The sequence below is a fragment of the Pleurodeles waltl genome, chromosome 8 (assembly GCF_031143425.1).
Source record: "Pleurodeles waltl isolate 20211129_DDA chromosome 8, aPleWal1.hap1.20221129, whole genome shotgun sequence".
Classification (NCBI taxonomy): domain Eukaryota; kingdom Metazoa; phylum Chordata; class Amphibia; order Caudata; family Salamandridae; genus Pleurodeles; species Pleurodeles waltl.
In genome coordinates this window covers 1527349475-1527375477 of record NC_090447.1, presented here as the reverse complement: position 1 = coordinate 1527375477, position 26003 = coordinate 1527349475, and the positions used below count along the sequence as shown (strand labels likewise).

Sequence of the window (26003 nt, the reverse complement as noted above, 5' to 3'; positions counted from 1 at the left end):
CTATCAAAAGGCAGACAGGCCTTTACAGGAACTAAAAGTTTATTCCACAAGATGTGTGTCCACTTTGGCAACTTTGTTTCTTTAGAACACTAAACAAAATCCTGGGTAGGTTAGAACGCCATTTTGGCCCATGGGGAGTTCTGCGTTACCTAGATGTGATGGGATCTTTCTTCCAACAACCAGAAGAACTAGGACTGGATTCTAAAGGGTACTTTGAGAAGTTTGAAACCAGCTAGCGAGCTTAAGATGGTCAATATAGCGTAAGGTTATGTTTATAATTTCCTGTTTTAAACGTTTACTTTTTGCAAATTCCACTGATTATTTTATTGTAGCAGAAACTTCTCATAGATTAGGTGATGTAGATCTGAGTTTTAACTTTGTTTTAAATAAGCTCACAGATGATGATAAAATATCTTTGCAGCCATGAGGAGGTAGAGAGTGGGAGATATCAAGGGAGGTAAGGGGGGTGAAGAGGTGGAGTTGGATAGGTGCACTGCTATGTAAGAACATGCTTTAAACCCACTATGTCTGTTCATTCATCCCACTTGTCTACACAAGAAGGCCCTGCTCTGCTTGTCACATACATGTTGCTTTGCTCATGCAGGTATTACTCCCATTGGGATGCAGGACCATGAAGACCACCTGCCCAAACACTGTAAAAAAAAGAAACAAAAAGACCTGCCTAGAGCTGTAGAGGTGCCTCTATTATTTTGGGTAATAGAGCATTTCGGGTATCCTGTTGATAAAAGATTAGTATTTTTATGTAAGATAGTTCAGTGGGTTAATGATTTTGTTGGCGATACTTGTGTATCCTGTAGGCCACAAGTTATAATCCTGTAAAATAGATTCAAAGCCACAACAAGCCTCCTGGCCAGAAAGCAAACATGGTTAACTTCCATAAAACTAGGAGGCCTGCCCGATGCCAAGCCCATCCCATCCCATCCCATCCCATCCCATCCCATCCTATCTGTCTGTGTGTTTCGTGGGGAAGATGGGGGGAGGTAAAGAGCCACACATCTCCCTCAAAGCAGTAAGCCTCCTGCAGGGAACCCAAAGCCCTCTTCTGGGCCAACTCATTTCTATGTCCCTTTCCATTCTAGCCCCTTGCCGATCTCATCTGAAAGTTAATATTTCCTCTTTCAACACCTGCTTCAGGGTCTCAGTGGTCAGAGAGCTTGGAAGAGCTCTGACATCCCCAATTTTTAGCAGATATTCTCACACTCCGCCCTAAGGCACCACCCCCTACTCTTTCTCAAAGACCCTCCCTTCACCTTGCTCTCCAGTGAGCCCCATCACATTGAGTGTATGTGAGAGCCATCTTGTTGCTGTTTAGTCAATATCAACACATTACAGGCTGACGCCACCTTCAGTGGGTTGGATACCTGAAAGCAGTGTCAAACCATCTGATCTATGGGTAGAAGTCAAGAACAAAAATCATGGATTAAGTAACTATGGAATAACATTAAAGTGGATACTAGATGCTTAAAATAAGTTGTGTATATCCCATTGTATAAAGGCTGTGATTAATTCACAGTCCTCGTTTCTACAGGAGACATAATATGCCTATCTGGGAAATTATGTGTAATTGCATTGGAAACTAATCATGCCTACGAAGGTGTCACCTCCTGGAACGTGGCGGGCACCCGAACTGCAGATAGATGAAGAGGATGAACTCAAATCTCTAATTTCCATCGAGATGGGGAGGGTAGCAAGATCCGTGTAATGCTGTGGCCTTGGCATCTGGGGATGGGAGTTTGGAGGTTCAGCAGCCGCCTTTCAAGCGTTTGCTGGGCTGCTGTCTCAATTGTTCTCCAAGTGCTAGTAGCAGCAGTGGCCTAGACGTGAAGCCCTTTTGATATCTCCATCAGAGAAGGCAAAGTGGAGTGAGAGCAGTGCACAACATGGGAGGAAATGGTCCTAAAAAGAACAGATGTTACCAGGTCAAAAGTTGACACGCACAGCAGTGGCACCAGCACATAACTTATTGCCAAGTCAGGTGTTAGAAAGAGACTGGAGGAACCACCATCTCTTTGAGACCTAAAGGGAAAACCTCCCCTGTGGTCAGCCTGACCAATATGTCACTAAACTGTCTCCCTTGTATCTCCTCTGTTTCAATTCATTTGCTTCCTTTCTCTACAATTCTCTTTTTAAACATTTTTTTTGTTTAGTTATAAGATTTATCTTGTGGATTCAGACACTGAGCAGAGACAGTGCACTTCTAGGACTGGGTGAGAAACCATTGATCCGTGGCTTGAAGTAACTGACTGAACAATACTGTCACGAGCAGAGCCTAACCAGTGATCTCAAGCACTTGAGAGACCATGTGATTCGCAGGTAGTTGACCTATGCATGGACATTCTGTGATTGCAACTCCATATGCAGACCATGAACAGCAGGGACACAGCCTGTGCAGTGACCCCGTCAAGACCCCCGAGGGGTGATTTCAAGGATGCAAGGTGAAAAATGGTGCAGCACAGTAGTGACCGAAAGGAACTGAAAGGGGAGGTGTGGCAGGTGAAGCTTTCGCAAGACAAAGATTGATAAAAGAGAAACAAAAGGGCACCTAGGGATTGGAGATCACAGACTGGGTGATGCTAAACAGATGCACCTAGCCCAAATATCAGACACTAAGGAGCATATTTACAAGCCCCTAGCACCTCCTCGCGGAACATTAGCGTAATTTCCTTTTTTACGCTAATGTGGCATTAGGAAGGCATTTTTGCCACACCGTATTTTAAAAGTGGCGCAATGCATGTATTGTACCACTTTGCACCCCCTTGTGCCACATTTTGCCTGCGGCAGCCATAATGTATGTGGGGGAGGGGGGGACGTTCCGGCGCTAGGAAGCCTGCAAAAATGGCACCGTTGAATTTACAAGAATTAATTGCACCATTTTTGGCATCATTTTCAATGCCTGCTTAGAGCAAGCGTTAAAATGATGCATCCATAGTAACCTGTGGGTCTCCTTGTACTTTGCTGCACTAGCGCAATTTTTTTTACACTATTGCAGCAAAGCGCCACAATGGCATCAACAATTATGACGCTTTTGTTCCAACGAACGCCATGCTTCACTGTATTCTAAATATGGCACAACCATGGTGTCGTTAGGTGGGCCAGGGTGATGCCAGAGAAGTGGCGCTTGAGTGTTTGAGTGCGCCCGTTTCTTGAGAATATGCCCTTAAAACTGAAATAGGAATGGAGAGTACATCTGCGTTCGGTGCATTGCACGTACAACTAGACAAGTTTACACTTACCATTGTGTGATGCGTAGCACTTTATGCCACTGGTATCTGTGATATTAGCCAGTTACTGCATAATGGTTATTGCTCTGCCCTGGATTTCCTGCCGGTAAAACGTATAGCAGCCCAAATTCATAAAATGCACATTTGTCTGCTGAAGCTTAATATTTTCCTTTGATTAGAAAACCAAAGACTTGCTGAAATAGGACTGTGTACTTCAGATATAAAGCATTATCACCGTGTAATTATTTCTCATATGCTTTTTCACTTTACTTTTCATTCTGCAGTACACCAATCAAAAACAGGAAGGATGAATAAGAAACAGTTCCAGATATGCTCACAAGAGAAAAACCAAAGTCTTGACAAAAACAAGACACCCTTCAAGTGCACTGTGTGTAATGAGAAATTTACCACAAAGAACCTTCGTGACGCGCATCGAAGAACCCACTCGGAGCTGAGACGCTATCCCTGCAAGGAGTGTAAAAAGTGTTTTATTAAGCTGTCTGATTGTAAAAATCATGAAAGACTACATACAGGAGTAAAGCCATTTCAGTGCACAGTGTGTTTGATGAGCTTTACTCAAAGCTCGCATCTAAAATACCACTTACGAAAACACACGGGGGAGAGGCCCTATCACTGTACAAATTGTGAGAAAAGCTTTACTCGAAAGCAATTTCTTGTAATACACCAGATCACACATACAGGAGTAAAGCCCTTTCACTGCACACAGTGTGATAAAACCTTTACTCAGAAAGCATCTCTTGTAGTGCACCAAAGGATACACAGCGGAGTGAGCCCATTTCCCTGCATGGACTGTGAGAAAACATTTACACAGAAGATAAGCCTTGTAAAGCATCAGAGAGTCCACACTGGGGAAAGGCCCTTTCAGTGCACTTTGTGTGAAAAGAGCTATAAGGAAAAGGCACTTCTGCGACGACATCAAAGAAGACACGAGCGAGGGGCCCTCTCGTTAGAAAGAACCAAAATATCCAAACAAGTGTGAGGCCCTTTCTCCACACCCTGTAAGAGAAGAGATTCATTTTGAAATCACAACTTTGCACTTGACAATCTGATAGAGACAACTAGCCACAGATTCCTTATTTTAGAATTCTCCCCAGGCGTCAGACTGGATCCGGAAATTATCTCCTCAGCAGTACCTCTGTGCGTCAGTAGAGGGCATCAAGCGACTCCACAGCGACGTCAGCGGAGTCCATATAGTTCCTCCCCAGCAGGCTGACGACAGTTTCTTCTTTTCCACGCAGCAACGCGGATCTGATAGCCGTTACCTCTGGCCCCTTGGGCCTTCATTCTTCAGTGCTTCATTTTCTGAACTGAAAATAATAGTGTATATGCCTTCAGGGTTTAAGCCTTTCGGGGTCCTGTGCTCTTCAAATGTCAGTCACAGATCCACATTTGGTGCGTTCATGGTGTCTGGGCTCTCACCATGACTCCGATGATTGCGACGCCTGTCATCAACTGAAGCCCAAGTCCTCTAGGGTGTGTTGGATGAAGCTCCTGGTGGCGCAGGCAGAGCATTCTTTGTCTCGGCAGCGTTAGAGCTCGTCTTTTGACAAATAGCAATCCTGAGACCGCTCTCAAATTTGTTCGCGTACGGCTCCCTCGACATCTCATGGTCACTCGGTGTCTCCAGGTAAGTGTTCCCGGGTGAAGTTACTCCCATCTGCATCGCCACCCCCGCACCTCTCCCCTCATGAAGACTGCACTTGAGTCGACCCCTTCCTTACCACCTTATCCCGGCACCGGGGCGACTCTGGCCCAAATACAAGACTACTTTTTGTCTCTGCAAAGTATTTTTGGGTCTTCTCCTCCCTCTGGAGCGCCTTCGGGCCCTAAGGAGGTGGCAAGTGCTTTGACAGGGTCTCCGAAGGCAGCTTCAGCCTCGGTGCCTGTTCAGCCTCTCAAACTCAACTCCGGAGTCGATCCGGCACTGATGCACGGCCACTCGCAGCCACCTTCGTTTGCGCCAGATCCTGTCAGACAAAGCTGCTTCCGAGGAGGTCCCCCCTCTTGACGTAAGCACCGGAGCGGCAGCATTGGTTTTGGATGTTGTCTGGGCTTGGCCTTTTTGATCCCTCTTTTGAGGTTCTTCCACATCCTCAACCACTTATTTCAGGCCCTAATCCGCTTTCTCATTCTGATTGGGTCCTTGATTTAGCCAATGCGAGTGGCCTTGACTCCTCGCCAGCATCCAGCCTACTTTCGCCCCCTGGTTTGGTGACTGAGGCGAGTTCTGCTTTCGCAGACATGTTGACAGGGGTGTCTGCTACATTGTACTTGCAGCTTCCTCAGGTGCAATTGTCAACGGATCCATTAATGGACTTGCACCCGGGTCATTCCTCTACTGAGCCTATCCTTGCATATTGTGAACCAGATTTCGGTGCACCTGAGGACGGTGCTATTACTCACAGGCCTGCTGCAGAGGATTCATTATGTTTACGCCGCCACCCAACCCCTCAGTTGTGTGGTCCAGACAGCAGTGGCTGCAGCGGACATGTCACAAACCCCTCCTCTCCCACCGCATTGCGAGGCCAAGCAATTGGATGCTGCTTGCAGGCATGTGTACGCCTCCTCTAGCGCTGCCCTGCGTTCTTCCAACACTTCATGTGTGTTGGCTTGCTTCTCACGAGTTGAACGTTTACCAGCTTTGACTGAGGAAGCTTGCAGCGCCCTTTTGCCCTTACTCAGGGATGGCCAGCAGGCAGCCAGCCTTATGGTTCGTGCCGGCCTGGATTCCACTGATTCTGGGGGTCGCTCATGGCCGCATCAGTTGCAATCCGCCGCAGGGCCTGGCTACAGCCTTCAACATTCTTGGCCCCAGTGATGGATTCTTTACTGGACATGCCGTTTGATGGGAAATCTCTTTTTGGTGCACATGCAGACTCTGCTTTACGCTGTTTCTGAGACTCCCCCGGTGGGACCTGATCTTGTCTGCTTCAAGGACCTTGTGTTTGCATGTCTGCATGTTATTTTCGGGCTGTATAGGTGTGATGCCAGAGCACACACATGTTGCTATTGCGTTATATGTTTGAATATCCTCATTTAGCTTTTTGTGTAACAAACCAATAGTTCCTCTGGTTCTGTTTCACTTCCTGTTCCACCATATATTTCCTGGTCTTGTCCACTTGCACTGGTGGCGCTCGCTTTCACTCTGTGGTCCTAGAACCGAGTGGAGCGGAGGCTCCACCTATGAGGTGTGTTCATGGGCAAATGCCATTCCACAGCCATAGTTCGTCTCCGTTTGTCTGGGGTTTGACGAACGTTATATTGTGGTTAGTCCACCTCTGCCTCATTTGGAGTTTATCCTACCATCTGTCTCTATGGAGACTGGTTTTCACCATAGCTTTCAGTGTTGGGATGAATGATATTTGCATTTCCTCAGACCTAGTGTGGGTTCGTTTAGCACTCCTGCAGAGTCCTATTGTTTCCTTTGTTGCGTAGGATTGATGCTCCTTCGCAGTTCTGTTTGTTCAGGAGCTCCTCACCCCCTACATAACTATGGGATACACGATTGACAGCTAATATACTGTCTGTTTATAGGAAGCAATTTCATCCTGCTTGTTTTTGTCCACCTGTACTATTACCCTTGTACTCTTACAGGTTTTATTTTTTCTTCATCCTGTCTATTTGGAGGTTCACAATTATGGCGGTCATTCTGACCCTGGCGGTTGACTACCGCCAGGGCCGGGGACCGCGGATGCACCGCCAACAGGCTGGCGGTGCATCCATGGGCATTCTGACTGCGGCGGTACAGCCGCGGTCAGAAACAGGAAACCGGCGGTGTCCCGCCGGTTTCCCGCTGCCCTTGGGAATCCTCCACCATGGGGATTCCGACCCCCTTACCGCCAGCCTGGTTCTGGCGGTAACGGGTGTCGTGGGGCCCCCTAACAGGGCCCCACCAAGATTTTCAGTGTCTGCTAAGCAGACACTGAAAATTGCGACGGGTGCAACTGCACCCGTCGCACCCCTTCCACTCCGCTGGCTCCATTCGGAGCCGGCATCCTCATGGAAGGGGGCTTCCCGCTGGGCTGGCGGGCGGCCTTCTGGCGGTCGCCACCAGCCCAGCGGGAAACTCAGAATTACCGCGGCGGTCTTTTGACCGCGCAGTGGTATTCTGACGGCGGGACTTTGGCGGGCGGCCTCTGCCGCCCGCAAAAGTCAGAATGACCACCTATGTCATGAGGTGACATGAGGATGCATTTTCTCAGCTTTCTTGCATAACCTATGCATAAATATGCACTTATAAACCAGATTTGTCTCAGGTACTGCATTGGTTTCCTTGCGGGTATTGCCTGGGATGCAAGCATCTCTATGGTGTCCTCTCATGGCACACCATCAGTTACATACAGAGATGTACTTTCTTTTACTGGTGTGACTCTTCAAGCAGTCTGTTTTGTCTATGGGGTTTTCCCGATTCCACTGCATTACATATTTTTTAGTTATTAATTCCGGTTGGGTTTCCTGACATCTTATATTTACCTGTTAGGCATGCCTTCATACAGGCTCTTACTTGGATATTATTCTGATCTGGTGTTTCTTTCAGATCCAACAGTTTTGTTGCATATGCTGTGATCGGTTATTCACCTTTGTCCCTCTCCTTGAGGACTGTTTCTTACACCGGTTGGTGTTTGGCCAGTATTGCACTCTGGATTTCTCTCCAGGGCATTCTATTCATGGTCGCCCTGTGACAGTAGTGTATTCCCTTTTGCATTACGTGGTTGTCTGTATGATCACCGTGGTCCCTTTAGGACATCCTTCATTCTACTTTTTCAGGTTCAGGTCGTTTTCAACCAGACTATTCTGTGTCCTCACAGTTACATGTTCTCTTGAAACCAGTCGCTATCTCTCGCTGGTGAAGTTGCCAGATTCAGACTCTGGTGTCTATAGATGTCCCTTTTCACTGGATTATCTTAGGGCCATATGTGTTATACTAATGGTGGGACTTCTTCCAAGGTCTATCCGCTGACATCCCTCACATTCATATTCTTTACCTTGTCTGCCTTACTCTTTCTCTGGGGTTGCCAAGGTCTTTTAGCTCTTACTTCAATGGGTTTTTTCCACATAATTTGCTTCATTGTATTTTGGTGTTCTGTGTTGGAATACTGCATAGTTCTGTTGGTTCTTGCTGTGGGTGATTTTTCACCTTAGGTTTCCTGGCTGGTTGTATTGTTCACCCTTGTTACAATTTGGATTGAAGGGTGTGTCTTGCCCCTTCCCTTTTCAGCCAGCTTCTTTCATTCCTTTCTAGATCCACAGAACAATCTGTTCTTTTGTCCACTACCATGCTTTTTCCAATGGAGGCTCTGTTCCTCTATCATTCAGCTGGATTCTTGTTTACTACGCACTAGGTGTGCTTGCGTAGTTTGTGTTGGACATCCATGTCCGTGTAATCCTCCCACCCGTTGATAGTTTAGAGCTGGCATCTCCGTGTGCTTCTAGCTGATCCATTGCGGGTTGTCTGGCTGCACAATGGTGTGCCAGTCTTTCATTTGTCAGTATGTAATGTGTGTTTTGTTGCAGTTTTCTTATTTTGTTCCATCGGCACAGTTCTTGCCACGTCTTCTCTGTATGTAGAGTGCCAGTTCTGTTCCTTACCCTTCTCCAGTCTCCATGATGCGTGTTGTCCCTGGATGATTGTTTTTTTCCCCTATTCATTAGTCATGTTAACTTTTGGTACACAATTCTTAGTGGCAGATCTCCAAGTCCCTTTTTGATTGTGGCTACGACCACGTTTCCTTCGGGGGCATTCTTTACTACGCATGACTTTCAGATCCACTGCTGGTTTGTCAGTCTTTTCTACTCATGATTTCCATATCCATCCACTATGTCGGTCACTGCTTGTGAGTAGCGTACATTATCTTGCTATATCTCCGATCTGGCTTTCATCGTCTTCTAGCCAGATTGGTTGCAAGACTGATGAGAATTGTTCGCCACCCTCCTGGGTTGATAGTGCTTGGGTATCTAATTATAAGATAAGGAATCTGCAGCTAGTTGTCACTATCAGATGAACAATTTGCTTAACTTTTGTAACACCTTATCTGGTAGAGACAGACTAGCCTCACATTCCTTACCGGCCCACCCATCCTCCCCACTTGCGAACTGTGCTTTCTTCAGTCTCGCTGCGGTGGTTCTTCTTATACTCTCATGTGTCTTCTTATACTCTCATGTGTCTACTTGTGAGTTGTGTTTTCCACAATTTCACCGGGATAATTGTTAGTGCACTTTCGATATCACATGTTTAACAGGATGTCTTTCTATCCCTGATGACATATACACTATCCAACTGCCGGTGTCTGTGGTTCCACGTTGTAGTGTGGATTCTTGTCGCAGAAGAAACTGACGTCAGCACGGAGAGGAGGAACTATATGGACTACACTGACGTCATGTCTGGGGACGATGTTGTTGTGGAGTAGCTCACCTCCTTCTACTGACGTGCAGAGGTACTGCCGAGGAAACATATCCGTATCCAGTCTGACACCTGGGGGGGATTCTAAGATAAGGAATCTGTGGCTAGTCGGTGTCTCTACAAGAAAAGGCGTTGCCGAAGGTAAGTAACTTGTTCTTCAGTGACCTTGAGTGGCGCTTTATACTAAAGACTGGTTGGTGTATTCTTACGTGAATTAGTCTCTTCCCCCACACTGCACGTCAGCGTAGCCTCAGTCTGAATTAATCACATTAGTACCACATGGCGATGTTTTCTTGCATCAAATGTAAACCGTTTACATGTGGGACAGGGTTTTAGTTTTCAAAATAATTTGAGATTGCTAACATTACTGTAAATCACCAGAAGAAATCGGTCAAGTAGGAAGTTAGTTGCGTGTTTTGTACACGTTTCTCCTGCTGCCCAGTAGTTTTGAGGTCCTTTCCATCTTTTTATAGTATTAATTATCCTTCTATTCAAATAAATCTGTTACATTTGGAAAATCTGTAGCAGCAGGAAAGGTGTCGTAAACCCCAACCACATCTCTAAACAACAGAAACTAAAAAATAACTTTTGAAAACGTATCACAGAAGCTCGGATTTTGGAGGGGCATGTGGACACCTTCTCCAATATCTCTTGGTGTCTCTCTCTGCTGGATCCCAGTCACGTTTGCATTGGACTTAAACATAGGACCTGGCATAATCCGCGCTGTAAACATAAAATCCTCGTCAAGTTGGAAGGGAACCCAGCCTCAACATGTATGCATCTAACATTCACAGTGTCCTGTGATCCTGTCTTGTTCACTCTTGCCATCAAAGAACTGTTGACCCCTCTGTCATTCTGTCTGAAGCGCTGTGGTCTGCTCTGGTGTCCACAATACCTGTATCATTTGTCACGTTTGTCGTCTTTGTTCACATTGGAGGGGAAGAGCGTCATGGCTTTTGATCCAACGTCTTGGAAAGTGTTTCTTAATTCTGCCCATCTTTCCATATTTTCTTAGTGAAACTGCTCAGATACAGGAAAGTAAACTGTAAAAATGATTTCAAGAGTACCAGACCTTTTTCTTAAGATTCTTATTGAGTCTGATACCTGTTTTCAGGACAGCAGGAACTTTATGCGTCCTTCTGAAATAGCAAGCTGGCTGTTTCCTATTACAGTTGTAACGAGCTGGAGCATAAACAGTGACCAGTGAAGGCTGCTGTCTTTTCTGCCTTAATTGAATAAAGCTGGTTTTGATATCTGGTGTGCCAATCGTCTGATAGCCCTGGCTTGAAGCTCCCCTCTGACCCATAGCCTGATACTTGGTTTTACGTGATCTAGTCAGAGCTTGTTAAAAGCCTGAAGTGTAAGCAGTAAACACAGTGCAGTAGTCAAAAGCCTTCCTCTGCAACAGTAAACATGTATTAAAATACTTATTATATTGTTTTTCGTAATAGGAAACTATGATGTAACACTAACCTTCTGGACCCTATGGTCTGATTTGGTCTTGGTGGAGGGGACTACTCTGTCACACAGGGGATAGCTATCCCGTCCACAGTATTACGCTCACACTAAATCCTATGGAGATTGTAATACGGCGGACAGGAGATCCGTCACGTTTGTGAATGAGCATTCCTTCTGCTGAGATCTAGAACAGGCCCTAGGTTTGACAACAAGAGATGGTATGATAAAATACACATTCATAGATTGATAACACCGATCTGAATGCATCAGCTTATTGTGCTTGTCTGATACATTTATCATGTTAAACAATCCTTAAAAGCAGGTATGTGTGACACAAGCAGTTCTAGGCATTTCATAATTTCATTTCACAAAGGAATTAGTCACACAAAAGGCAGAAGCACAGTGTTTAGGACATCCCTGGAACGATAAGTAAGATAGCTGCATTCAAGGCGTTCTTGTGATTATGTGCAATATGATATAGACCAGTGGTTCCCAGCCTGTGGTCCGTGGACCCCTGGGGCTCCGCGAAGCCTCCTCAGGGGGTCCGCGACTGCTTAGGAAATTAAATATTATTAACAGATTAGGTCCCCAGCTTTCAATAATGACTCAGTGGGTGGTCCCCGGATTCCAATAATGATTCAGTGGGGGTCCCTGGGTTCCAGTAATGATAAAGTGGGGGTCCACAGAAGTCAAAAGGTTGGGAACCACTGATATAGACAGATATATGCAGGATTATCTGCACAGTGATAGATGAAAGAAAACTAACCAAACTGTTTTAATTCTGACCTTTGGAACTGGGTGCAAAAGAGGCTAAAAAGGTACAAACTGCCCCATAACACACTTCTCTTTATTTGGTTTCCAAAAAGCCAGAACAGTCTTTTCCCTTCCACATTGGTACTCGAGTCAGTCACCCCCACTGTTGTCGAACTACTGATGGTGTCATAAAACTTCCACGGAATCCAGAGCGAAGGTTATTGGAGGCATAGCACTTGGTGGTAAAGAATATGAGTGGTTTGTCATTTTCATTCTTCACCAATGATGAGGCGAATTTGCATATGCATTGGAAAATGTCATTAGTATCCAGGGTGTCCAGGGATGGGTCCATCTCTTGTGGCCTGGCTCTTGTCGAGACCGATAGCTGATTAAGCACTGGTGAGGCTGACGGCCCATCATAATCACCTTATTTCAGTATTGGCAATTGCATTGCTTGGAAAATGTTGTGGCGCAATCTTAGCGGTCGCATCGAGGGATGCCACAGGTGGCCTTTCTGTGGGAATATTCTAGGTGTTTGTTGGCAAACAGTTCGTGCCCCAAAAGGCTGCTCTCACTTGTGCAGCACTTAGCTTGTGGAACAGACTCCAGTACTTAGGACTGTTAACCTGTTTTGCTCTGAGACAAAATATCAAATTCTTTACAGCCTGCTTCTCTTGGGATAAACGTAATATATGTTCTTGGTTGAACTGGCTTTTATTTCTTGACTAGAAGGAAGACTGCAATGCACAGCCAATGATGGAGGGTTGTTTAAAATGTACCAAATAGACTTGAAAACAATGAACTAAAGAACAAAGGAATGAGTCCGAACACACTTTTAAAGCCAGTTAGCAAGCCAGATCCGATGCTCTTGAAACATTGTGCTATGCCTGTTTGCGTTTGGTGGATGAAGGATGGTGTGCAGCAGGTCAGCAAAGTGAGTCGGTAACTGAGTTTGCAGGAGCTTTTGAATCTTGGGGCTGTCTGTAAGGCAAAGATTTCTGCAGCTGAACAACTGTTTGTGCATATATTTGCTACAAGTTTATTTAATTTATCAAAGCACATATTTGTCATATCTTTTTTGGGCCAAGTAGTATTCTCAAGTAATCTCAGAGGAGGGGGAATATGAATAATGCCACAACACGTTTCTTATACAGCTAACACATAGGAGAATCCCGCAGCCATGTTGCAGCATGATACATTCATCCTTATGGGAGCTGTTACTTAGAAGCATATAATAGGAGCGAATAAATGGAGGAGGGGTTGCTAATAACTTAGTTCAAACCCGGCATCAGTAGGAGCTCCCATGCACGGTAAAGGAAAGCATTGTGTATGTTCTCATACCGGCCCAAGCACCTGTGATTCTGACAGTCCTAGAAGTGGAAAAGGAAACGAGTAAGGAGATTATGTCCTGTAGGAGCTACACGACATGTGGGAGTTCTGCCTCAAAAAAGGGACACTTTCTACCTCCACAATACTGTAGGTGGCTCCTTTTTTAGCCATCATGTTTTTAATTGAAGTTCAAGCACAGCATTCTCATTCATGAGCTGCCATTGCATTTTGCAAGGTTTTAGTGTTTGTAACGCCCAGTGTAGCTGTGTGATAGCTTACATCTGAACCTGTCCATGTTGTGAAGGACTCGAGTCTTCTTTTATAAGGTTATGGGCTGTTGGCTTTACACTACTTACTGTGTACACTCAGCTAAAGAGTGTTTGGAAGCCGTTGTCCATCTTAAATGAGACTGTATTATTTCTCAATCAGCTTTCCTACTTATTTACCACATCTTTCTTTTCTGAGTACGCCCGCTCTTCTATCTACTAACAGGGGCACAAAGCTTTTAGTCACAAGGTATAGTGACTATTCCCATGAGTGGTTATCTGCACGGTCATCGACTTCATTGTCAGAATGTTTTCTTCCACCGTCTGGCTCGGACTTGTCACTAAAGCCTGTCTGGGTCCTTTGGTGCTTCTACTCCTGTTGCCTGGAGACAGTTGTGTTTTGCGCTCTTTCACTTCTGTTGCGGCTGCATCTGTTCACTGCCTGCTCTTCAGTGCTAGTACTCGCAGACAGTACAGCGACGGTGCACAGTATAAACACACGGGCCGCACAAGATCAGATGCATTGTTGCAGGAAACTCAAATTTGAGAATGGAATTTACAACACCAAGTAAAACTAAAAGAGGAACATGTTTTGTGTACTCACAATCAATTGGTGGATACGTTGCCCAGACTGAAGAGTGCTTGCCAGCAATAGAACCTTTAAGACAGTCAAGCCAATATATTCGACCAGTGAGGCAAACCGAATCTGGATCTATTTGCAACAACTCACAACTGAAATTGTCAATTTTACACAAGTTGTCAGGAACAACATGGCTTGTGAGGGAGTGTATTTTCAATAGCATGGTCAGGAATCTTTGCCTAAGCTCCTCTTCCCAACCCATCCCCCTCCACCGTACCCATGGTTGAGAAACGTCTCAGCAGAATGGTGAGCGCCATGCTGGATAATCATGACAGCTTCACAATGGCCCAGGCAGTATTGGTTCACCGAGCTCCTTCTCTCAAAGAAACATCACATTCAACTGCAATAGAATCCAAATCTGTTGACAGTGCGCCACCACCAGGTTCTTCATCCAGATCCAAAATCCTTCCCTTATGAGGCTGGATCCTGAACTCAATGAATTCTTACATCTGACTATCCCAGAAGACTGTAAGGAAGTTTTAGCCAAGGCAAGGGCACACGCCACTAATACATTTTATCATTTGTAAATGGAGGTGTCTCGGTTTATGATGCCAAGATAATATTAATCCTGTGTCATCGATCCATGAACATTTTTTGTCTTACTTTCTTCATGTGGCAAAGACCGGGCTTTCGCATACTTCTGTGAAAGTACACTTAGCAATGAAATATTGCGTTTAAGGAGATCTGCATGCAAGCCATCCGTTACAACAGAATTCTAAAGGAGTTTCTTGGAGGAATTTTTAGAGATTATCCTCAGCTCCTTGGCAATTAAATATGGTCTTTTCATGATTGACGAAAATCCCTTTGAAACCCATTCACAAAGCTGAACTGAAATATCTATCATGGAAACTAACATTGGTATTGGCTTTGAGATCTGCAAGACGAGTAAGTGAACTTTCAAACTTTCACCAGCAAAGAACCATATTGGCGTGGGATTATTGAGTCATTTTAAAACAACCCCAGATTAATTCTTTAAGCGCCTTCTGAGTTTCATTTGAATGAACCTATAGTTTGGAACACTTTTGTACCAAAACATACAGCAGAAAAGACCTTGCATACTCGTGATGTAAATAGGTGAATTAAATTCTATATAGATATAACAAGTAAGTTCAGAAAGGCCAGTCAGTCCCTTGTGGTACCTGGAACCCCCGTACTGGTTTCCCTTTTTCCAAGCGTAGCATAAGATGCTGTATTTCTGCAGCTATAATATTCTGCTATCAGAAAACAGAAAGACCTTCACAGGAACTAAACGTTCATTCCACCAGACATGTGTCCACTTTGACAACTTTGTTTCTTTAGAACACTAAACAGAATCATGGGTAGGTTAGAAAGACATTTTGGGGGTTATTCTAACTTTGGAGGAGTGTTAATCCGTCCCAAAAGTGACGGTAAAGTGACGGATATACCACCAGCCGTATTACGAGTTCCATAGGATATAATGGACTCGTAATACGGCTGGTGGTAAATCCGTCACTTTTCTGTCACTTTTGGGACGGATTAACACCTCCTCCAAAGTTAGAATAACCCCCTTTGTCTCGTGTGAAGTTCTGGGTTACCTAGATGTGATGGGATCTTTCATCCAAAACGCAGAAGAACTACAACTGGACTTCAAGAGCACTTTAAGAATAAAGCTTCATATTTGGAGAAGTAATCTGTGGGCCAGTAGCAACAGTGATGTAAACTCCGATTAAAATAGTGGCGTACCAAACCTCTTCCCCATTATAGGCTCTTTATTTAGTCATCAACATTGAATAGCTCAACCCACATGCAAGATCCAGAGGAATAAATATACATCCACCTAGTTTACTTTCCTGGCATTCCACCACTGTTGGGAAGCTTCATTTGGTTTCCCGCTGCCTCATATACATTTTGTGGCAAAGGATTAAGAATTGCATAATGTTACTAATCCCGTTCTTGTAAATAGGCCTGAAGAAGGCTCTGCAGATTCATACAATTGAGCCAAAACATGATTATGCACATTCACACAACAGCAAAAGTAGATGAACACTGAAAGACTCAGAATACCGGCAGTGGGTTGATGCTATGTTCTAACTGGTGAAAAGAACACCCTCTTAATGTACATATCAAACTGAAAAAATATTATATTTTTACCTGTACAAATTGGAGACCTTTATAACATTGTGTATAAGGTTGCGTCATATAAGAATGTATCATAAAGTAATCAGTAATTGGTGTATAGAAGACTCTTCAGTCGGTCAGAGGAAATCACATTAACTATTTGTGGCATCACCAGTCCGGTCGGAGTAAAACAACAGTGACCGGTGGGACCGTCAGTTGGCGTCTGGGACAGGGATGTACCAATTAGATGGGAATGACAGGGTGGAAGGGTCAGGGAATGTACCATGGGAGACATAGCCGAAAGGGAGATACAAAACTAATCCTAATTATGTGGTGATAAATAATTCAGTACAAGTTCTCTGTAGGGATATATGATCCTATGACCAAAACGAATATGCATGCTGGACTTAGTGTTACGGGTGAATAAAATTTAGCACAATTTACGAACTCGTTCACTGCCTATGTGAGACTCACCTGATATATGTATAATGTCTGTCTGCGAATGGGGGCGTTTAGGTGGAGTTGAATAGTAGCACATCTATGTAAGAACATGCTTTAAACCCACTATACGTCTGTTCATTCATCCCACTTGTCTGTACAAGAAGGCCCTGCCCGGCTTGTTTCAACCATGTTGCTTTGCTTATGCAAGCATTACACCCATTGGGGTGCAGGACCATGAAGATGACCTGCCCAAGCACTGTCAAAAAAGCAAACAAAAAGACCTGCTTAAGGCTGTAGCGGCGCACCTATTATAGAAAAGTTCAGGTATCCTGTAGATAAGATTTTTACTTTTTATGTAAGTTAGTTCAGTGGGTTAATGATTTTGTTGCAGAGATCCTTGTGTAGCCTGTAGGCCGCAAGTTACTTTACTGTACAATAGATTAAAAGCCACAGCAAGCCTTCTGGCCAGAAAGCCAACATGGTCTACCTCCAAAAAACTATGAGGTCTGCCAGATCCCCAAGCTTATCAAGCAAGGTTAAGTGGTGTGTCTCCAAGGGCAGGAGAGGGGGGGAGGTGCTGTGATCCAAGAGTTAGATTTCCTCTTTCATCACTCTCTTCAGGGTCTCAGTGGTCAGATGCCGGGAAGAGCTCTGACGTCCCCAATATTTAACAGATATTCTCACACTCCGCCCTCAGGCCAACCTCCTACTCTTTCTCAAGGACCCTCCCTTCACCTTGCTCCTGAGTGAGACCCCGTCACAGCGAGTGTATGCGGGAGCCATGTTGTTGCTGGTTAGTTTCCATCTTAGAGTGAGTTGGATACCTGAATAAAGTGTCAAACCATCGGTGGGTAGAAGAAGTTGAGAACAAAAAGCGTGGATTAACTATGGGATAACGCAACAGTGGGTACTATATGCTTAAAATAAGCTGTGTATAACCCATTGTATAAAGGCTGTGATGGATTCACAATCCTCGTTTCTACAGGAGACATGTTATGCCCATCTGGGAAATTCTGTGTAATTGCATTTGAAACTAATCATGCCTATGAAGGTGTCACCTCCTGGAACCCGGCGGGCACCTGGTCCTCAGACAGTCCTATAATGATGAAGAGGATGAACCATAATCTCTAATTTCCCTCGAGATGGGGAGGGTAGAAAGATCTACGTAATGCTTTGGCCTTGGCCTTGGCCTCTGGGGATGGGAGTTTGGAGGTTCAGCAGCCGCCTTTCAAGAGTTAGCTGGACTGCTGTCTCAATTGTTCTCCAAGTGCTAGTAGCAGCAGTGGCCTGGACGTGAAGACCTTTTGATACCTCCATCAGAGAAGGCAAAGTGGAGTGAGAGCAGTGCACAACATGAGAGGAAATGGTCCTAAAAAGAACAGATGTTACCAGGTCAAAAGTTGACACGCACAGCAGTGGCACCAGCACACAACTTATTGCCAAGTCAGGTGTTACAAAGGGACTGGAGGAACCACCATCTCTTTGAGACCTAAAGGGAAAACCTCCCCTGTGGTCAGCCTGACCAATATGTCACTAAACTGTTTCCCTTGTATCTCCTCTCTTTTAATTAATTCATTTGCTTCCTTTCTCCGCAATTCTGTTTATTTTTAATTTATTTATAAGATCTATCTTGTGAGTTCAGACACTGAGCATAGACACTGCACTTCTAGGACTGGGAGAGAAACCATTGATCCGTGGCTGAAAGTATCTGACTGAGCGATACTATCACAAGCAGAGCCTAACTGGTGGTCTAAAGCATTTGAGAGACCATGTAATTCGCAGGTAGTAGACCTATGCATGGACATTCTGAGTTGCAACTTCATATCCAGGAACAGCAGGGACACACCCTTGATGGGGATTTCAAAGATGCAAGGTGAAAAATAGTGCAGAGCAGTAGGGGCCAAAGAACCTGAAAGGGGAGGTGTGGAAGGTGAAGCTTTCGAAAGACATTGATTGATAAAAGAGAAACAAAAGAGCACGTGGGAATTGGAGATCACAGACTGGGTAATGCTAAACAGATGCACCTAGCCCAAATATAAGACACTAAGGGCATATTTACAAGCTCCGAGCGTCTCCTCGTGGCACCTTAGCGTCATTTTATTTTTTTTACACTAATGTGGTGTATTTACAAAGGGGCGCAATGCATGCATTGCTCCACTTTGCACTCCCCTTGTAGCACATTATGCCTGTGTCAGGCATAATGCATGCAAGGGGGGCGTTCCGGCACTAGGAGATCTGTAAAAATGGCACGGTTGAATTTACAAGATTTAAATACACCATTTTTGGTATCGTTTTTAATGCCTGTTCAGAGCAGGCTTTAAAATGAGACACGCATAGTAACCTATGGGCCTCTTTGCACTTTGCTGCACTAGCATCCAATATTTTGACACCCGTGCAGCAAAGCGCCACAATAGCATATAGGATTCTGACGCTATTGTTCCAACAAACACCATGGTACGCTGTATTGTAAATATGGCACAACCATGGTGTTGTTAGGTAGGGCAGGGGTGATGCAAGAAAACTGCTGCATGAGTGTCGCCAGTTCCTTGTAAATATGCCTCTAAAACTGAAATAGAAATGCAGAGTACATCTGCGTTAGGTGCATTGTACGTACTACTAGACAAGTTTACACTTACCATTGTGTGATGCGTAGCACTTTATGCCACTGGTATCTGTGATATTAGTCAGTAACTGCATAATGGTTATTGCTTAGCCCTGGATTTCTTGCCGGAAAAAACTTCTAGCAGTTCAAATTCAAGAAATGCACGTTTGTCTGCTGAAGCTTACTACTTTCCTTTGAGTAGAAAACCAAAGGCTTGCTGAAATTGGACTGTGTGCTTCAGATATAAAGCATTAGCGCCTTGTAATCATTATTATTTCTTAAATGCTTATTCACTTTACTTTTCATTCTGCAGTACACCAATCAGAAAAAGGAAGGACGAATGAGAAACAGTTCCAGATATGCTCACAAGAGAAATACCAAAGCCTTGACAAAAACAAGACACCCTTCAAGTGCACTGTGTGTAATGAGAAATTTGCCAGAAAGAACCTTTATGAGGCGCATCGAAGAACCCACTCGGAGCTGAGACGCTATCCCTGCAAAGAGTGTAAAAAGCGTTTTATTAAGAGGTCCGATTGTAAAAATCACGAAAGACTACATACAGGAGTAAAGCCGTTTCAGTGCACAGTGTGTTTGATGCGCTTTACTCAAAGCTCGCATGTTAAATACCACCTAAGACTACACACGGGGGAGAGGCCCTTTCAGTGCACTGAGTGTGAGAAGAGCTTTACTGCGAACTCGCATCTTACAAAGCACCTAAGAAAACATACCGGGGAGAGACCTTATCACTGTGCCAATTGTGAGAAAAGCTTTGCTCGAAAGCAATTTCTTGTGATACACCAGAGAATACACAGCGGAGAGAAGCCCTTTCACTGCACACAGTGTGAGAAAAGCTTTACTCAGAAAGCATCCCTTGTAGTGCACCAAAGAATACACAGCGGAGTCAGGCCATTCCCCTGCACGGAATGTGAGAAAGCATTTACACATAAGATCACCCTTATAAGGCATCTGAGAGTCCACACTGGGGAAAGGCCCTTTCAGTGCACTTTGTGTGAAAAAAGCTACAAGGACAAGCCACTTCTGCAACGACACCAGAGACGACACGAGCAAGGGGCCCTCTCTTTAGAAAGAACCAAAATATCCAAACAAGTGTGAGGCCCTTTAACTGCACCCCGTATGAGAGGAGATTCATCTTCAAATCACAACTTTGCACCTGATATTCAGTGACCTTGATTGGTGCTTTATACTAAAGACTGATTGGTGTATTCTTACATGAATTAGTCTCTTCCTCTACACTGCACGTCTGAGAAGCCTCCGTGTAAATTCATCACATTAGTACCACACGGTGATGATGCTTTCTTCCATCAAGTGTAAATCTTTTACATGGGGGACAAAAGTTTACTTTATAAAATAATTTAAGATTGATAACATTACTCTAAATTAGCAGAAGAAGCAGGGAGTTACAGTTGCTTCTTTTGTACACGTTTCTCCTGCTGCCCAGTAGTTTTGAGGTCCTTTCCATTTTTTTTATAGTATTAATTATTCTTCTATTCAAATATATCTATTACATTTAGAATATCTGTAGCAGCAGGAAAGGTGGCGTAAACCCCAACCAGATCTCTAAACAGCAGAAACTAAAAAAGAACTTTTGAAGACCTATCACAAAAGCTCGGATTTTGGAGGAGCATGTGGACACCTTCTCCAGTATTTCTTGGTGTCCCTCTCTGCACTGCTGGATCCCAGTCACATTTGCATTAGACTTCAGCACAGGACCTGGCATAATCAGCAGTGTAAACAAAATCCACATCATGTTGGGAGGGAACCCAGCCTCAACATGTATGCATCTAAAATTCACAGTGTCTTATGATCCTGTCTTGTTCACTCTTGCCATCAAAGAACTGTTGACCCATCCGTCATTCTGTCTGAAGTGCTGTGGTCTGCTCTAGTGTCCAAAATACCTGTATCATGTGTCACTTCTGTTGTTTTTGATGTTCACACGAGAGGGGAAGAGTGTCATGGCTTTTGATCCAACGTCTTGGAATGTGTTTCTTACCTCTGCCCAGCTTTCCATATTTTCTTAGTGAGACTGCTCAGATACAGGAAAGTAAGATGTGAAAATCATTGAACAGTTCTAGAACTTTTTTTGAGATTCTTATTAAGTCTGATACCTGTTTTCAGGAACTTGTTGCGTCCTTCTGAAATAGCAAGCTGGCTATTTCCTATTACAGTTGTACACAGCTGAAGCATAAACAGCGACCAGTGAAGGCTGCCGTCTTTGCTGCCATATTTGAGTAAAGCGGTGTTGATATCTGGTGTGCCTATCGTCTGTGATAGTCCTGGCTTGAAGCTCCCCTCTGACCCATAGCCTAATACTTGACGTTTTATATGATCTAGTCAGAGATCTTGTTGAAAGCCTGAAGCGTAAGCAACAGCACAATAGTTGAAAGCCTTCCTCTTCAACAATAAAAATGAATTAAAATAGTTATTATATTGTTTTTCGTAATAGGAAACTATGGTGTAACACTAACCTTCTAGACCCTGTGGGCCTGATTTAGGTCTTGGTGTAGGGGACTACTCTGTCACAAAGGCGATAGCTATCCGTCCACAGTATTACGCTTGCATTAAATCCTATGGAGATTCTAATACGGCGGACAGGAGATCCGTCACGTTTGTGACTGAGTATTCCTTCTTCTGCGATCTAGAACAGGCCCTAGGTTTGATAACAAGAGATGATATGATAAAATTCACATTCATAGATCGATAACACAGATGTGAATGCATAAGCTTGTCATGTTTGTCTGATACATTTATCATTTTAAACAATCCTTGAAAGCAGGTATTGTGAGAAAGTAGCCTCTTTCTAGCATGGTTACCCCCATTTTTGGCCTGTTTGTCAGTGTGTTTTGACTGTGTCACTGGGATTCTGCTAGCCAGGACCCCAGTGCTTATGCTCTCTCTGGTTCCAAATTTGTCCTTACATATTGGTAACCCAGTATTTTACTACAAATTGCTGTACCGGACCCCCATTACAAGTCCCTATTTTGAAGTAAGCCTCAGCAAGGCCTACTAGTGCAAGGGGTTCGCCCTTCTCTGCACAAAGTCCTCAGACCATATAGGAAGAAGTTGGCACAGAAACTGAAAATAAAAGACAAAGTTTATTAAACCTCATAAGGTGGTACTACAGTTCAAACAGCACCCTTCGGTAATGTTTGAAGTAGCACACTGAACTGAGAGAGCATGATCCTTTTATACCCACGCAGGGGCTAAAAGAAGGTGGTACAATTATAGAAGCAAGACTTACATACATGTAAGGTCATATGGAAATGCACAGTCGACAGGTAGGAGGGGCTAACAGTTTTCAAAGACTAACAGCTGCAGACCTTACTGGGCATGTGCGAAAGTGGGAGATGCTAAATATAACTAGTCAATAGACAGATATTCAAGAGTAGGTAACAGGAAGGTAGGACAGAGCACATGGCAGCATGTGGCAGAGAAAATGGCTGCCATGAATACAAAATGGATTCCGCAAAATGTTCACAATAGTTGCTAAATACAAGATGTCTTCTGCTAATGCTTAATCTAATCGCTATTAAATTACAACAGACGACCCTTTCAGCATTAGCTGAAGACATTCGTCTTTCTGGGATAATCTAAATATTCATCTTGTATATTTATGCTCATCATTTAAGCTATTTCCTTATCTAACATGTGTTGGGCTTTCATTTCTGTAATATTTATTTTAGTAGGCATACAAGCAGTAATACACATGGAGCGGAACATTGGACCACACTGAATACAGATACAGCATGTGAAAAATATTGCAATCATTACACACACCTGACCACCCAACAGGTAGTTGGTAATATCCATAGTTACCACAAACAAAATATGTACTATGTGAAGCTGTAAAACTACTATTATTTACACCCTCAATGATCAAGGTACAATCGCTTATCCCCACTGGAATTCGCCCAATGCTACGTATACATAAATCTGCTTTAGTTTTTGTAACAGAAATCACAAATTGTTCTTTCTTGTCAGAGTCTCTTATGTGAAGACATATGGTATTGAAACATTGTCCGGTTGATACTCTTCCCATTCCCATTTAGTTCCTTTGGCTTGGGGATACCCATCTTTGTCTTGGTAGCATACTTTATTAAGGCGAAAAAGAAGTCCGCCCTCTGTACGTTTTCCAGATGCAAACAAAAGCGTATACCAAGCTTGACAAGAACCATTGTGTGAAAAAGGAAGAGGAATGAAAGGTGTTCCTCCTTTCTTTTGATGCGCAGGTATCATTCCACACACCCAACAGTTAGTAGTATTTGTAGCATTATGAGTATGATGCAACATCTGAATGAAAGTATTATTGAAGTACGATTGGCGGTACTTCTGCTCCTGATAGGGAAGCGTAAAGTAATAGTGATCCTCTGGTACTGGAGTAGTGGCAACAAAAAACTCACGAGCAGGAGCCTTCTTTTCAACAAACCCCATAGTACTAATGATCAGTTTGTTATTCATTTTAGCAACAGTGGTAATCGACCCTTTCAGAAATTTATTAAAAACAATTGTTGGAGCTCTTATCCCTGGGCAGCCGCTGATTTCTTCACCACAGGCCAAAAAGGGTGTCACTACTCTAATGCATGGCTGATCCCCCGCCCCTTGCCACATTGGCTCTCGGTTTCACTAACCCAAGGCGGTAGCTCAACCAGTTTTCTCCAGCCCTACGGGGTCTTTCCTCGGTCTCAAATTATATCACGACACTCCAGAAATCGTATGGTCCAGGAAGAACTCCGCAGATTCGTCAGGTGATATAGCACGGCCTTTCTCCGTAGTCAAAATCTCTCAATGATCAGTCAGCACAGCAGGTTCCACCAAGGTAGGTAGCACTCTCTTGCAGTGAGTACTATGGACCCAATTATTTCGGTTCGTCACTCGAACTGCTGTCCTTGTCGCAAGGAGCACCTGTTCTGGGCCTCGCCACCTTGGTTCCAAGCTGCTTGATCTTTCAAAGGACTTAATCATCACCTGGTCACCAGGTCGGAGTTCATGGCCTTCACCTGTAGATCTGTCAGGAAGTGCTTCTCGAACCTGTTGATGAATAGAAACCAAATTGTCGGTTAACTGTGCCAAATAATCATTCATCAGGACACAAGGTACATCATATACAGAATTTGGCTTAGGAACTCCTCAAATGTTCATTGGCCTTCCAAACACTATTTCATAAGGAGTAAGGCCGATTTGAGAGTGTGGCACTGACCTAATAGACAATAATGCCAAAGGTAATGCATCCGGCCAAGTTAAGGATGTGGAAGCCTGTATCTTCGCTAACTTCAGCTTCAAAGTAGCATTCCACCTTTCCACCAACCCTGCTGATTGTGGGTGGAAAACCGCATGGAACTTCTGTTTGATCCCTAATCCTTTCAGGACATACTTAATAACTTCCCCAACAAAATGAGGTCCGTTATCATTCCATAAAAGTCTGCAAACATCAAACCTAGGGAAAAATTATTTCAAAAGCACCTTTGCTGTGGTAATGGCAGTATTATCCCTTGTGGGGTACGCTTCTATCCATTTACTAAAGGCACATACCACCACCAAGACATACTTTAAATTGTTGCAGCGTTCAAGCTGAATTTAATCCATTTGTAGAACTTCAAAAGGTGTAGTTGGTGTAGCAAACCCTCCCGCAGGAGTATGTGTCCCTTTTCCAGGATTGTATTGTAAACAGATCAAACAAGACTGTACTACTCTCTTAGCTGTACTGGAAATTTCTTAATGCTCCCAAACTTGCGTAAGCAACTTCGTTATTGTTGAAGCTCCAACATGTGCCAGCCCAAGTGCCATCTGAACCATAGGTTGTACAAAAGCTATAGGCAATTTCCATTTATCCATCTGCTTATTCTGCCAACAGCCCTCATCATCCAATTCTCCTTCTTCAGACCATTGCTCATGTTCTTTCACAGAAGCAGATTTCTGTATATCTAATTCGTCTTGTCTAGCATTATGCCAACGTTCAGCTTGTGACTTCACTACATACATAGAAGTAGTACTTTGCTGCATCGCAGTCTCACATGCTACGCGGTCCGCAAGGGCATTACCTTGCCCTATCTTATCGGTCACTTTCTTGTGTGCACTACATTTCACAATAGCTGTTTTCTTTGGATATGTCAATGCAGTCAAGAGGTTATTCACTAATTCTCCATGCATTATCTGCATCCCATGGGATGTGAGAAAGCCTTTCTCCTTCCGAAGCAAACCAAAATCATGAGCCACTCCAAAAGCATAGCGGCTGTCAGTATAAATGTTCACACATAAGTCGGTACTAAGTTCACATGCTTGTGTCAAAGCTATTAGTTCAGCTGCTTGAGCTGACTTCTGTGGTATACGAGCTGTCTCCACTACCGTGTGTATTGTGGTGATTGCAGATGCAGCTGAGGTCGTACCGCCTGGCAACTTCAAACAAGACCCATCAACCCACAATTCCCCGTCTACATCTGGAAGGGGCGTATCTTGTAAATCAATACGACCCTTTGTCTGTTCTTCGGTAAGGAATATACAATCATGTATTTCTTGTGACTGAGGCTGAGTCACCGGATATGGCAACAAAGTGGCTGGATTTTTCCGCGGGTCAGGTAATGCTGATTTAAGTACCATTACATCTGCCCTATTCCAAGGAGTATACACCCAATTACAAATAAAATAACCCTTAGCATCAACAGAAGTTTTATCATCGCTTGTACCCAATCCTTTAGGAAGAACATACAAAGGCGCGGCCTCCCACATTGGTTTCGCATGAACTATCATAGTCTTATCT

General features: G+C 44.0%; 1 protein-coding gene across 15 annotated transcripts in view; it reads left to right on the top strand.

Annotated features, from left to right (window-relative positions):
• The window catches only part of LOC138248918 (zinc finger protein ZFP2-like), a 226632-nt gene extending 204960 nt beyond the window's left edge, over window positions 1-21672 (top strand). For 13 of the 15 annotated variants that reach the window (XM_069202909.1, XM_069202911.1, XM_069202912.1 and 10 more), the window contains 2 exons: window positions 3527-3718; window positions 19545-21672. In XM_069202909.1, the coding sequence (XP_069059010.1) occupies window positions 3527-3718; window positions 19545-20344 (992 nt within the window). In that variant the 3' untranslated portion in view covers window positions 20345-21672. The remainder of the gene's footprint in view (window positions 1-3526; window positions 3719-19544) is intronic. The other 2 variants (XM_069202926.1, XM_069202924.1) reach the window with 1 other exon arrangement.
• The last annotated feature ends 4331 nt before the right edge of the window (window positions 21673-26003 follow it).